Source organism: Excalfactoria chinensis, chromosome 7 (assembly GCF_039878825.1).
Source record: "Excalfactoria chinensis isolate bCotChi1 chromosome 7, bCotChi1.hap2, whole genome shotgun sequence".
Taxonomy (NCBI): domain Eukaryota; kingdom Metazoa; phylum Chordata; class Aves; order Galliformes; family Phasianidae; genus Excalfactoria; species Excalfactoria chinensis.
In genome coordinates this window covers 17,227,686-17,242,699 of record NC_092831.1, presented here as the reverse complement: position 1 = coordinate 17,242,699, position 15,014 = coordinate 17,227,686, and the positions used below count along the sequence as shown (strand labels likewise).

Sequence of the window (15,014 nt, the reverse complement as noted above, 5' to 3'; positions counted from 1 at the left end):
GGGCGCCCGCCCCCTCGAGCTCGTCAGCGGCGCTCCGCCCGCCGCCTCCACTCCCCTCGGCCGGGCCGGGCCTGGCGGGAAGAAGCGCGGCCTTTGAGCGGCGGGAGGCGCGCCGGGTGCCCGCAGCTTTCACAGCTGGCCGCGGCTGGAGCGGCGGTTCGGTCAACGGCCCGGAAAACGGGCAGGAGGTGGGTCCGTACGGGGCGCCAAACGGCCCCAAGAGCCGCTGCAGTGATTGGCGCGTGGGATGAGGGGCTGAAAGAGCTAAAAATGGAACTGTAGAAAAACGTCCCTGATCTCAACCTGTGCGTCTACGTTGCCATTCATGACATGTCAGTTTGCAATAGAAACAGAAGCTTTCTGGCTCTGAGCAGCGAGTGCGGGGTTTGTAGTCATGTGTAACGGGAAGGGAGGATGCAAGTCCCGTGATAAGATGCTGAGAAGCCTGTGGAAAGCAGGAACATAATCTTCTCCTTCCAAATTTCTACCCAAAATTAAAAATAAAATAAAATAAAATAAAAACAACAACAAACCAAACACAGATGAGAGATTGACTCACGATTTAGGAAGCCCAGAACTGAGTGGAGTACTAAGCGGTGACAAAACCAAACCTGTGATAGGCAGCTGCGAAACAGCAGATCGCCAGATAATATTGGCTGTGTTTTCAGGTAGAACGATAACAGCCTGAGGCCACGCCACAGAAAGCTGGAAGGATAAATGAAGACAGCGAGCGCAGCACTGCCATCGCCTCCGATCACTCTATGCTGACTGATCGCCTCTCCGCCCCCCGCTTGTCCCGCCCGGCGCCGCCCCCAGCGGCACTTTGCGACGGAAGCGGTGCGTGCGGGCTGCTGGCTGCGCCGGGCTCCGCGCGTGGGGGTGCTGAGAGCGGCCTTCCGTCGGTTCGGGGCGAGGCGCCGCGGGGCACAGGCCGACGCTGGGAGTCGGGCTCGGAGCTTCCTGCTGCCCCCGTTCCCCTTTACACGCGGCCGCGGCCGGGGGAGCGCTGGGCTGCGGCTGCGCGGGGCCGCTCTCCGCGCTGTCGTACCGTCGGCGTGTATCTCTGTCGGTGAGCGGAGGATGTGCGCGTTTCCTGGTTTGAATCTTTGTGTTCCTAATTTTCAGAACACTTGGCTTTTTTTCTTGGGTTTCTTTTTATAAGATATTGAAATACGCTACAGCTTATAACTGTGTAGAAGTTTGTGACGAATCCCTTGCATCTGCTGAATACCTTCTAGAACGGGTCGTGCTTGGAACCGGCCTGCAGGTTGTTCTATATTGCTGTCCCTGCTCCCAGCTGCTAGCACAGGGGAAGAAGAGATTCACTCAGTTCTGACAGCTCTGTATCGTGGCTTCTGTTTAAAAGCCATTGGTACAACCATTAATGATCGCTACTTTTGGCTATCATTGCTGGGTACGTTTGGTTCCATGCATATACATCTACATGGCATTTGCTGATAACTTGAGAAATGTGGAGGATTAGCAAACAGTCTTGTAAAAGTGGTCAGCTTAGGACTTAAGATTTTGTTGGAGATTGCTTGGTTGTGATTTAACAGTGTCTTGATCGTCCTTTGGTCTGTTTCACTTTGTTTAATCCAATTTGTAAAATCTTATAAGAGGTTCTCCATACTTCTAACAGCTCGAATCCACGTCACAATCCACACAACTTTTCACGGAGATAAATTGGAGTGAATTCTTTGTAAGCACAAGAAACGGAGCAGGTAGAAGCAATAAAAGCAGCCTGTAAAGAGGGAGTATAAAGCTAATTCATTATAGAAAAATTACTGTGTAATAGCTGGAAAACGTGTACCTTTTTGCATGCTTTCATTTTGCACAGGGAAGAAAATCTTTCATGCTATAAGGATTTATTAGTTAAAATTGTTTAGAGCTCAGGAGCTTGTGCTCATGCACTTCCCTTTACTGCTAACAGTTGCGTTTCCTTTGAGCCCCTTGTTGGCATCATGGAGTGGTCTCCATATGAGGGCAGGTCGCAGTGACTTGTGCTCTCCTTGCACATGAAAAGGCCCATCTTTGCCTTCTCAGTATTAGCATGGCAGCACGTGCATTTTTGGGGTAGCTTTTTAATATGGAAGTATTTAAAATTTATTTGGAAAGTTATTACCAAAAATATTAACTTTTCTTATCACTTCTGGGTGTTTTGATCTTTTTTCATGCTCTGAAGAATTCAGAGGAGTGTGTTTTGTTTGTTTGTTTGTTTTTTAAAGCTTACGTTAACTACTATATTAAAAGGTAGATACACTGATTTTTAGCTAGGATTTATGACTATATTTAACTGCTTGAATTCTGTCTCACTACAGGTACCACAGAACTGAGTTACCAATGTAGCGACCATACAGGATGAAAAGAAAAGAAGAGCTCATTTTTCAGATGCCCAAGTTTGTTCTGTGAAACAATGTTTTACTGTGAAAAATGAAAGAATCTTTCTGGACACTTTAAACGTAGCTGATGGACTTAGAAAAATGCTTTGTTTGAGGCAAGTTTGCTTGTCTGCACTGAGACATTACCAAGCCCGAACTGTGAGCAGCGATCTGCTTCTGAGCCAGATAAATAACTGTACCCATGAAGATGAAGTGTTCAGCCTTGTTGGCAGGAACGAGGCCAGGCTTTCTGAAAAGCATGTGGGAATTGCCTTGAACGTGCTATGGCAGTTACAGAAGAAGAAGCCAATTCTCTTAAGGACTTCTGACTACGTAAGAAATCACTCCCAGTTTCTAACTCTTTGCTTTTTAGCAGAAAACAAAGTAGAACACATGGATAATGAGGCAATAGTGGACACTCTGTATAGTATACTGAGGTAAGCAGTATTTTGTTGATTTCCACATCTATACATCGTACATCTCATAATAAAAAGAGGGTGTTTTTGGAGTAACACTCCAGCTGTAAGGAAATCTAACTTCCTATGCCAGATCCAAACAGGACTGATATGTTTTGTACTCATGATAAATAGAATTATGATTATGAATGCATAAATGTTTATAATGTTTTTTTGGGTACATTTGTTTGATCAGAATAAGCAATGGAAATGTAAAGCATGATAAATAATGGGAAGACGTTTGTCTCTTAGATTTGTTCCTTTTAGTTTCTTAAGCAAACTTTCAAACTGCTGTGTCTTTGACTTTTCGAAAGGCTCAATGTGGATAGCCGTGATTCACTGGCAGGAGTGCTCGTCACAGAAGCGTGGAAAAGATTAGAAAGGCAAGTACTGTACTAGTATGCTTTGTGAAAAGTGTAAGCTGTAGGCATGGTTTGCTTCACACTAGGCTACCCCGACTTCTCAAAAGAGTATTAATTTCTAGGTTGTGTAGGGTTTCTAGGTTGTGTATGCTTTCATATAAAATACCTGAGTGTTTTGCCTGAGTTCAGGATATCACTGTCACAGCAAATATGTAAATATTTTGTTCCCTTGTTTTGTAATTAGAATGTTACTTACAATTTATACTGTTGTTGAATTAGGTTTTTGCCTTCAGTTATTTACTAGAAATAAAAGGCAAATATTCTGTCTTTGTTTGATGCCTTCACAGCCTTAGCTTACCAGCTTTGTCTAAATTTGCACTGTGTTTACACAAGCAGCGCAGACATTTTAGTCCCCTAACTGGCAAAATAGCACATCTTGTGGACTTGAAACTGGATTCTATACAGGATATAAGGTAAGTGTCAGAGTGAAGCAGTATGTCACAATTACTGTTTTGGGTGGGTTGTTTTGGTTAAACATTTTCAGTTTTTCCTCTATTAAAAGTTAATTCAGTTTGGGGTTAGTGGAAAAGATTTCTGCATTGGTTTTCATGAAAAGGTTTACTCAGGTTAGAACAATATCCCAATTACTTTTTAAAGAATTTATTTGCAACCAATCTAAGTGCTTAATTAAAACTAATGTTCCACTTAAAGTGGATTCAAAGACATACCTTTAATCTGATTCTAAATTTCTTCTGAACTTCTCTGAGAGTATACAGGTCAATTCACCAGATGTCTGTTTTCCGTTAGTAGTTTCTCTGCTATGACATGATGAATAGTGATGAGAAATCTTAAAATAAATCTATTTTCATTTCTCTTAATTGCATTTTTTGTCAAGGTGAATTAATCAGTTCTTTTGCTAAAGTGTTTGTTACATTATTCTGTTACTAAAATTCAGTTGAATTGTAGCATCACAAAGGTTGGAAGACCTCTAAGACCATCCACAGCCCAACCATCCACCTACCACCAGTATTTCCCTGCTAAACCATGTCCCTTAGTATGAAAGTAGAACCCAAGGCAAAAAAAGTGCTGGCTTATTTTTCTTGCCTCTCTTCTCCCTGGGCCATTGCAGCAAATGCCGCTCTTTTTTCCCCCAGCCTTTTCCAACACCATCAGTCTCCATTTGTTCATTTATTTTCAGACACGCAGAGCCTGCTTATTGAATTAATTGAACACGACTGCATTTTTTTACACAATTGACTCTCCTTTGTCTGAAGTCTTCCTATTAGGAAGGGATTTTTTTTCTTCAGGAATGATGGTGACTCTTCTCCCTGTTCTGTGTCCTGGAATTGTTTGGGTTTCCTTAATTTTTCACTGAAGATTAAAGATCTTTTTGCAAATTTAAGTTAGACATGGCAGAAGTTTGCCTTAGGCAAGCACTTTTATCACAAACAACTTCGTAAGAGTGGAAAAATCGCAATCATTTCAGAAATTCTCTAAAAGCATTATTTTTAAGTTATTTGAACAAATACTTTTTGCTGAGCTGTTTTTTGTGCATTAGATTCTGAACTCCTCGTGGCACAGAAGCCAGCAACATCCTCACTACCATTCTCCTATTTGACTAATTTATTTGAGAAGTCTAAAATGTGTTACTTAACCATGTTCAGTATGTAAGCTTAAAGTCATTTGAATTTTTTAGGATCTTGTCAGTTTTGATGATCAGCATTTCCGATGTTATCTCACGGAGTTTTCAAGACCGATTATTACAGAAGGTAGATCAGCTACTAGGAGAAGAAGTCCACTTCAACTACGCCAAAAGAATTGTACAGTTTCTTCAACTTAATAAACGGACAGATCCTCCATTGCTAGAAAAATGCAACAAGATTTTCTTGAAAAGCACCACTCATCTTGATTTAGACAATATTACTCTTATTTTTGGACTGTATGAGCAGCTGGGTTTTGATAATGCAGAATTCCGCTTGATTGCTAAACAGCTACTGTCTGAATCAATAGAGAATTATCATGATCCTGAAGCCTTCACAAAATTATTTTTTGTTCTTGGGCCTATGGCTGGGTCCGAGGTAAGAGAAAGGTAAGGTTCGTAACTGGTATTATTTTTACATAGTCTTTCACAGAAATTGAAAATCTGTTGGTGTTTTGGGTAACTTCTGAGCCTATCTCTGCCATCCGAAGGTTAGGTTTTCTGCTCTTAACTTTATAGTAATTAATTGTTTCATTACAGAAAGCAGTTTGTCTGGAAACAGTTGCATAGGAAGTTGTATCTAGTAACTAAGGGGCATGGGAATATTGTTACTCAGGGCCATCTTCTTGCTGTTTCCTATTCCTTTCACTGTTGGTCATGGTAACAAACTTTTTGCCTTTTTCCTGAGAAGTATATGCAATAGTGTGCAGTTATACAATTACACAGCCCATAGGTAAACAGGGGTTGAACAGATATTTCATAAAAATATTATCATGATACAAAGATAATCTATGATAAATGGAAAATGCTCACCGATATTGAAGGTTCACAGTAAACTTCACAAAGGAGCGATCTCCAGAGAAAAAGATCTTGCCTCAGTGGTAGTCAGTCCTTAAATAAGATCTGGGAGGGGTGCAGCCCTTCTGGTAGCACAGCTGAAATTCCCTTTACCTGTGCTCCCACAGCTGACTCATTGCTTGCCTCAGGTGGTTAATCAGAAGTTCAGGCTGTGATCAACAGTTTCCCATGCAAATATTTTGTATTACATTTTCCTTTTAAGATCTTCAATAGCTGAAACAATTGGAGTCTTGTCCTACCCCAGTTTGGTGTGTGAAATCACAGAATTGTAGCTGTTGGAGGGGACCCTTGAGCCCAATCCCCAGATCACAAACCTTTTCCTATATCTTTTTATCTTTTTTATGACAGTCAAAACATGGCAGAACAAGTTATTAGCCTTATCTGCCCCAGAATCAGTTCAACTTACATTTGATTTTGCTATCTGTAGCTTACTGGTTGATGGTGAATTTTTATTCTTGACTACTTTCAGAAATGTTGGACTCTGTCCTGATTTAATCCATTTGTATTTTTGTTTGTAACATGCTGTTCAGAAGAGTGGTTGACAACAGAATTATCTAGTCGGGGAGAATCTGCTTTCCTGTATTTCCTGATGTAGTCTGTTGGTTCTTTCCCTCTTCAGACAAAGAATATTGTTACAATCTTTGCTGTGACTTTTCAGCAGTTTTTCTTTGGAAAATAACTTCTTTCTTTTCTTTAGGTTGCTAGCAACTGCAGCACTCATCGCAGAAGGATTTAACAGTCATCAGGCATTAGTGATACTGAAGACAATGCAGAAAATGAAATGTAGACATTCTCACCTGCTTGAAAAGTAATTTTATTGTATAGCTTAGATTACTTAAATGTATTAAGAAAAAATATATAGTATCCTTTGGGAGCGGAGTGTGTCACATGCAGCATGCAAACACATGCGCTCTGCATAAAGTTAGCTGTTACAGACTTGAGAATATCACAGCTAGACCCTGAAGTGATTAATTCAGGAATTTCACAGAAGGGCATTTCATTTCTAACAAGTTAATGTAATAGAGCTTTTAGCTTATTTACTACTACATGATCTGTTTTGTGTAAACTTAGCATGTGAGCTGTTTCTTCAGAAGCTATTGTGTCCTAACTCAATCTACTAAGTCTTGCATCTTTAAGAACTTTCCTCTGCAATTGTAAAATGAGCAACAAAACTGAGATGGAAAAGAGTGTGGGTGTATATAACCCTCCATTTAGTTACTGTGCAATGTGGGGCACCCCTTCTTCATTTGGGGTATTGTGTTCTGCAGTATCTTCTGCATTAGCATAATATAATGTCATCTGTTTCTGTTTGTATTCAGAATGGTTTCTGTTCTGCACAGACACTTGGATAGTTATCATGTATTGCAGTTGGTAAAGATAACACAGTGCTTGGTGTTGTTGCATTGCCATGATAAGGAGTTGTTTGCCAAGCTGAAAATGTTGTTATTTGGGTAAGTGTTCTTGAAAATTCAGTGTCTTTTTAAATTGAAGTATTACACAGTAGTCTAGTTAATATTTTAAGTAACAAGCTAAAACACTTGTTTTCCTGAAATATGAAGAGGTAACAAGCCATTACAGTGATTTCATTTGATTAAACACATAAATCAAAGGATATGAAATGAGTTTTGTTTTGGCTGTCGATCTAGTAATATCTGCCAATAAAAGTGATACCTTTTAAAACATGTTTTTTTTCCCCCTCCACTGGCTACTGCAACATAGAGACATTGAATTGAAAATTTTGGCTGATACTTTATAGGAAGGATATGTATTGATACACCACCAGTTAGGTGGTCGCTGTCGGTGTGAATTTTGTCACTGACTTGGTGCTTCTTTTATTCTTGAAACAATGTGCTACTCTTGCCTTTTCAAGTAGAACTTAGATGCAACCCTGCCTGTGGCAAGGGCACTGGAACTTGATCCTTGAGGTCCCTTCCTGCCCAGGCCAACATATGATTCTATGAATTTGTTTTCTTTCTTTGAAAAACAAAACCAAAAATAAGCAAACGTTTGCACTCTGTCAATATTGATGGTCTGTTTGTCTTTTTTCAGTTTTCTAAAGTCTAGCATCATACCTGCTGATACTGCTGCAATCATTCGCACACTGGCTATGCTTCCATCCTCTCAAGTGGAGGAAATCATTATAAATAAAGCAACAGCAGTTCTGCCTCAATGTAGTCTCCAGGACATCAGCTGCATTGCTACAGCTCTTGTCAAATGGAATCATTATGACACTATGCACCAGCAAAACACTTCTGAGCTACATGTAAAGCTTCTGCAAAAGCTAAATGACTGTGGATTTCAGAGGCTTCAGAAAGCCAGGAACTTAAATCTCCTGTTGGAAGAACTCACACATGTGAATGGAGGGTGGTTGCAGGAAGTCGTCAGTGAGGAGACTGTGGCTGCATGTCAACGTTTGATAGATCAAGTAACATGGGAAAATGTGTTACAGTTGTCTGTTTTTCTCATAAAAACAAACTACTGTTGTCCTTCATTACTTGACAGAATAGCATCTGTGACTGTTCAAAATATAAACAAGGTATTGTAGTTTTTCTTTTAATCTACTTTGTAAGTTCTTCAATTAGAAAAGGACAGCTTTGTAGCAAATGAGATAGAATTCAAGCCCTGGAAATCCATTGACCTTCATGGGTTTACCTAGTTGTTTGTTTCTCTTGACTTTTGATTAAATATACAATTTTATTTTATTTTTTAAAGTGGGTTTACACAATTCACCTTTTCAGCTCACTTGCAGGTGTTTTAGATACAGCAGTTTTTTATTGCTGGAACAAAATTACAGTGATGCAGGTTTGGAAATGTGCTAAAAACGGTTTGGTGTGGCTCTGCACAGAGAGGTATATTCCTAGAACTTTTTCTTGTTCTACATCATTATTGAATTTGGCGGACTTGAATGGCACAGTGCTGGAAGCACTGAGTGCTTCTCCTGAGTATCGAATTAATGTTTGTCAGAGAAAAATCTACAGTGCCTCTAGGAGTTTTTTCACTGTAACTCTTTCAGCACTTGTCTTTGTCCACTGAAAGTTGTTGTACTTCCCCATGTTACTTTGCACTTTCTTCTCTTTACTTTTCCTTTCTTACATTACTGTTCCACCAGTCAGCCATAATCCTTGGCATTCAGGTTTACATTTGACCATACTAAGTATTCCTTTAACCTCTTTACAATACAGTCACATCATATGGCATATATATTTTTCATTACCCATTCTTGTGTGAATCTCCTCAGTAGCTTGTGGTTTTGGTCAAAATCCCTGTTTTCTTGATATGTTCTCCTCCTTCCCCACCCCTTCATTAGGAACAGACGTAAAAGACATTCCATTTTGTCTTGTGGCAGTGTAGTTTTTAAAAAGAAAAGACATTGGATGGGAAACCTTTGAAAAATCTTAAAGTCTAAGCACACAGCAACACTTGGATCATCCTCATCAAACAGATTTTGACTTGTAGCTGTTGTTGCCATTGTAACAACTTGTGCGTTTTATTATTTTTATGTTTTTTGTATAGGAAAAGATGAGGACCAGAAAAAAAAAAAAAAAGCCACAAAAAAAAGGAAAAAGTACTTCATTAAGTTTCCATATTCTAAATAATTTATAAAATCCTTTTTACTACAAAACAGTTTTAGAATACTTTTCAATGGCCCAACTTAGGATACTTTTTGTTTTTCCCCCAGATCCACCCACTGGAAATGTATTTCATTGTCTATCTCTTCTCTGTTTTGAACTATGATCCTCCTGCTAATGAAGAGTTCTTTCAGAGCTGTATCCAACATCTGACTTCTAACTTGAGTAAGTATATTAGAGGAACATAGGCTGAGTGCCTCTGAAGCATTTTATTTATACTGGACAAAACTGTGTGTAAGATGAAGCCAAGTGAAAAAATGTGTCTGTGTGCTCTGTGAAATTAAAAGTATATTTCTATGGGTTTTCTGGCTTCGTTTCACTCTTTAAAAAGTACTGTTCATCCAGGACCAGCAAAGTATCTTATGCATAGTATAAAACAACTGAAAAGCCTGATTAATGTGCTGTCATTGAATGTAATTCCTTTGGCATTCCCCAAGGATTGTTATTTGGGAGCTCACCAAAAATGCCAAAGTTGTAGGGAAAAATGTAGATAAACTGTGGAGTTACCTTTTTTTTTTTTTTTTTTAAATGTTAGATTTTTAATGTAAGACAGACTTGGGAAGCAGAAAAGCATTATAAAAGTCCTTTCAATGCCTTGTAGTGCTAATATGGATTTTTGTCTTGTTTGTAAAGGTTGTTTTGATACTCATCACTTGGTGCTGCTGGGTTACATTTTGGCAGTGGCTGGATATTTTCCTCCAGCTATCATAAAGACAGTATTCGAAGTTTCTTTCCTAAGCAGATTGAATGCTGAACTTGAAGGTAAATATGAATTGGGTTATGCAATGTTCAGTATAAAATGGAATTGTGGTCATGTATGTAACTTGAGAAGTAGACTTTACATTGTTTGGTCTTCTGGAAGGATTGATCTGTATGATCTAGTCAGTATTTGAACGCTAAAAGGGAAGGAATAAACAAAATCTGTGTTTTAGCAGTACTGGCATTATATTACAGATGATGTTACCAGATAAGACAAGTTCACTCTGAAAAAATTACAGTCAATTTACTGCACTTGGTATGCTTAATTTTACTGGAAATAAAACTACCTGAATGTAATGTTATTACAAGAAACTACTGCAGTATAAAACTCAAGAAATAATGTGGAATTCTGGTGTGCAAAAGATGTGTCCCACCTGATTCTTCTCACTAAATAAGAGACGGAATACTTGTTCGACTGTTTCCTGGCCTTGTTTGCTGTTGCCATTTTGCCATCAAAAGATAAGTGATAAGAATTTAAATCACTGTTTTCTTCTGCCGTGTTATTGCTCTTAATATTGAGCAAAACTTATTTTTCTGTGAGGGATTTTGTGAAGCCTTCTAAAATTATGTAGAGTGAATTTTATAAATGCTATAGTATAAAGCGACCATATTTTTAGTAAATGATTTCAGAAGTATCCATCTAGTTGAATATAATGGGTTTTTTACTTTACAGTTCACACTTCTTAAAATTTTGTTTAATTTAGTCCTGTCTGATACCTTAAAGCAGAGGGTCCGCTCACAGCTTATGAAACTGAACAGAGCAGTCTGTCTGGAATGTCCGGAGTTTCACATCCCTTGGTTTCATGAGCGCTATTTCAAGCATGTGTTATGTAGGGGTAAGTTGTTCCCTTGTTATTATGATAGTCTGTTTTCAGCAGTCTTCTGGGCACTTGTTCTAAAACTGTTGTGCTGACACTGGCACACAGTAGAAGCTCAGGAAGGTATGCCCCATTATACACTGAAACAATGTTCTTCAAAACCGTGAGCACTTAGTAGGTGCAAAATAGCAAGGCAGTTCTTCCCAGGAGAACTGATGTACTGGAAAGGAGGTATTTATATGTAAGAACTAAGATTTAAACAGAATAGAGATGGTAGGTATGACACAAAGGATAATGTAAGAACTGGGATCATCAGGATTGTCTACTGGAGGAAATGCTGTGTTTTCAGAATGGAACACTTTGATGTCTTGGCCCTTAGGACGCTAAACTGCTGTCATCTTTCATAGTCAAGGTCCATCAGGGCTGTGAGATGGAGTGCTCAAGTGTTCAGCCTCATAGGTGTAGCAGCTGAGATCTTTCATAACAGCAATGATCTCAGGAAGCCTAGCTGATGTAAACACAATGTCTCCTCCATTAATTCTTATGGTATTAATTCTGCTTTGCTATCTGTCAGACTAATCTGCTTTCTAATCTATGAGACTGAAGATATTTAATGGAGCAAGGTATTAAGCAATCTGCAACACGTGGAGGAGTAACAGCAGACTATGCCTGTAATGGGTGCAAAATTATTAAATACTTATTTAACAGTCTAATAATGATTAAAACCAAAATTCAACTGATGAATTCTGCAACCAAAGTGCTTGTTGTGTGTGACTGGGAAAACTGGGATAGAAATTCTGGATTTGCAGTTTGTGCTCAGTAGGCATCTGTCACTTTCTACCTAAAAGATGATGATGTGACCTCTGAACTATGACAGAATAACACCAAGGATCACTGGGAAAACTTTAATTCAGTCGGCTGGCTATCAAAAATGCAGTGTCACAGAACTTCAGCTGTTGTATTTTGAGTGTCACAGGGTTCTGAAATGGAACTTCAGCTGTTGTATTTTGACTTATTAATTCTTCATTTTGTCTTTGTAGGCATTAGCCGAATAAACCCACTGCGACAGCATGTTCACAGAATGCTGGCAGAGGTCTTAGGAGGGAGCCATTATGCAAGAGTATCTGTTCTCACACCGTACTACTATGAAATAGGTGAGAAGTTTCACCTTCAGAGATTATTTTGGAAACTGCTGATATTGCAATTATCACTAAGGCTGGGAATCCCCTGGGGCTGCCTATTTGAAGGCCACAAGATACAGCAAATAAGAAATACCTGTTTTGGCAGTTTGTATAGAGTACATTTTCTAACAGTTTTGCATAATTCATCAAATATTGGATACTTCTAATGATGGTTGTCACTTAGTTTTGTCTAGAAGTAGACACTGTGCTGAACAAATTATTTTCCCTTTCTACTTTTATGTTTTGTTTTCTCACAGATTTTGAATGCATTCTGGATAAAAATAAAAAGCCTCTTTCTTACATGGCTCAGAATATACTTATGGATGATTTGAGAGAAATACACTTGAGACATGACATCAAGAATGAACAGAGAAAGGCATTGCCACAAGGGGCTCAGAGGTCAGTATATGAAATTTTTATACTCTTCAAGCTTTAGATCAAATTTAGACCAAATTTTTGATGTTTATGTCCTGAGTAGTTGATGGAACACTTGAGTATTTATTTTTCTGTTCCTTTTTCCAAAAGCTTTATTAGGTTTAGCCTTCCTGAGTGTAGTGGGCTGTATGGAATTGTGTTTTGGCCAGTTGAGGTCAGTTGTCTCAGCAGGTCCCTTCCTAACTCTTGTCAAACCCAGCCTACACTCTGTGGAGGCAGAGTGAGACACAGAAGGTTTTGATTGCTGTGTAAGCAGCATGTAGTAATGGACAAAACACGAGTGTGTTATCAACAGTGTTGTGGTCACCCATCTAAAATGTGACACCATGTAAGGTGTTAGGAGGAAAATTAAATCCACCTCAGCCAAACTCAGTACAATAGAGCAGACGGGGATTCTTGAAATATGTATTTTATGACATTGGAATACTCTGACCTCTTCTAACGTAATCCTTGAAAATGCTGGTTGCTGCTTCTGCCATTTGAACAGAATAGATGAAGGAGAGAAATGCTCTTCCTAAAGTTTAAGTGTCTCCAAATAAATGTAAGAAAACTTTTGTCTCCTGTCAGGGAGTTGTTTAATTTTTTTCTTCTATGAACTGTTAAGATTTATCTAGCAAAAGTTTTCCTGCAGCTGCCAGTGCTGAACTAGAAATTTTACTTTATCTGAAATTAAGTACATTTTGTTGGTTTGTTTGCAGAATTGCTTTGGAATTTCTGGATTCAAAAGCTTTTAGTAAAGATTCAAACCACCTGAAAGGAGAACCTGCAGTGAAAAAACGGCACCTGGAAATACTGGGGTACCGGGTCATTCAGGTACGAGCAGTCAACAATATTTTGTGGCTTCTGTTGAGTTGTGTTGGTAGTGCAGATTGATGGATTTTCTTTCCAACAGATTTAAAAAGTTTTCCTCTGATAGTTAAAAGCACCTACTGAGTGAGAGCAATTTTTTAGTTCAGAGGGGTAATTGCTTGCCATTTATAGTCTTAATGGAACTTGACATCTCTGATGGCAGCTGCAGCAAAGTCTGTATGTGACTTGTGTCAGGCAACATTAGCACTAAGTTTGTATGACTTTGTTCTACAGATTCCTCACTTCGAGTGGAATTCCATGGTTCTGTCCACAAAACCTGAGCAGCTGGAGTATCTGAGAAAACGTCTGTATGAAACACAGTGATACCAAAGATGTAATTACAAGAATTTTTTTTTTCTTTTTATACACCTTGTATAACATTAAACTTCTTGTAACCCTGGAATACCTTCCAAAATCTGTGAGTCAGCTGGACTAAGGCTTGCCACAGGGCATTGGGTGTCATGAAACCGGATCCTGCATTTGTTAGGGTTTGTAAAAAGCTGGTCACAATATGCTACAAAGATGTGGTTGAGATGCGTAAAAGCTTCTGTTGCTGGAAGCTATTATTTAAGTATATGGGTCTGTGACAGTTTTGCCATACAACTGCATTATTACCTTCTGAGATTTGACCAGATATTAAACTGTACAAAGAAAGAGCTGGAAACACTGACTGTGGAAGAGGAGGTAGCAAATAGAGTGGAAACTATGTCTGTCCTCCAGCATGTGACAAAATGAGCAATAGGGATCAAACATAGTCTCTCTGTACTGTGAAACTAACAAACTGAAATGTAGATTTACTAAGAATAGGACTGCTGTAACAGCCATTCTGTTTTCATCTTCTAGAAACAGAGATAACGTGGGTGACAATGTCAGGGGAGGGTGTTGTGCAGTGAGGAACCTCCAGCTGCTTGCTTTTTCTACCCTATGATATGGCATGTGCTAAAGAAGTAAAGGCTTGAACCCTCTGGAATGGCTTCACATACCTGAAAAGTAAAGTAGCTTGAGAGGTCTGCCAGTCACCCAGACCCATTAACACCTGCAGTCCAGTTCAGTGCAACCTGGAAGGGATAACAGGGACAAGGAGAAAGTACTGTTTGTGTCAGACATAGGTACCCATTAGCTACTGGATAATTTGTGAAAATATTTGTAATTATCAGTTGGACCACTCCTTTCTAATAGTAATAAAACAAAATTAATCTGTGTAAGATGCTTGTTCTGTAAGTGAGAGTGCACAGAAGAGCAAATTTAGGCAGAAAACTAAAACCAGAAATTGAGACCAAGGAAAGTCTTCAGAGAGTCATAAATACCACTTTGGTTACCAGTCGTGAAAATGCTTTATTTGTGATGTTTGTGCCAGTCACATACCAGCTTCCTGTGATCACATAGAACCAGGGTTTTGTCAGGACGTAGAAGATACTGGAGTGTACTTATATCTGTGTAAAATGGAGAAGATAATTATAGAAGTTGGGATATCAGAAGGTAAGCTTCAAGTCCAAGGACTGTTGTGTGATTCTGCTTCTGTACAGGTGGGCATTGTATAGCAACCAGAGAGTGTAAAAAGTGACAGTGGCTGGAGCTGAAGGGATCAGTC

At 39.1% G+C, this 15,014-nt stretch overlaps 1 protein-coding gene across 1 annotated transcript; it reads left to right on the top strand.

Annotated features, from left to right (window-relative positions):
- Positions 1-49: 49 nt before the first annotated feature.
- On the top strand, positions 50-14,784 carry FASTKD1 (FAST kinase domains 1). The gene is made up of 16 exons (XM_072342200.1): positions 50-188; positions 669-837; positions 2,319-2,815; positions 3,148-3,216; positions 3,543-3,668; positions 4,892-5,284; positions 6,450-6,560; positions 7,072-7,203; positions 7,802-8,288; positions 9,432-9,546; positions 10,015-10,143; positions 10,845-10,976; positions 11,999-12,112; positions 12,397-12,538; positions 13,273-13,387; positions 13,658-14,784. Exons 3-16 carry the CDS (start codon positions 2,481-2,483, stop codon positions 13,745-13,747), a joined length of 2,490 nt encoding a protein of 829 aa, XP_072198301.1. The 5' UTR covers positions 50-188; positions 669-837; positions 2,319-2,480; the 3' UTR covers positions 13,748-14,784.
- Positions 14,785-15,014: the final 230 nt, after the last annotated feature.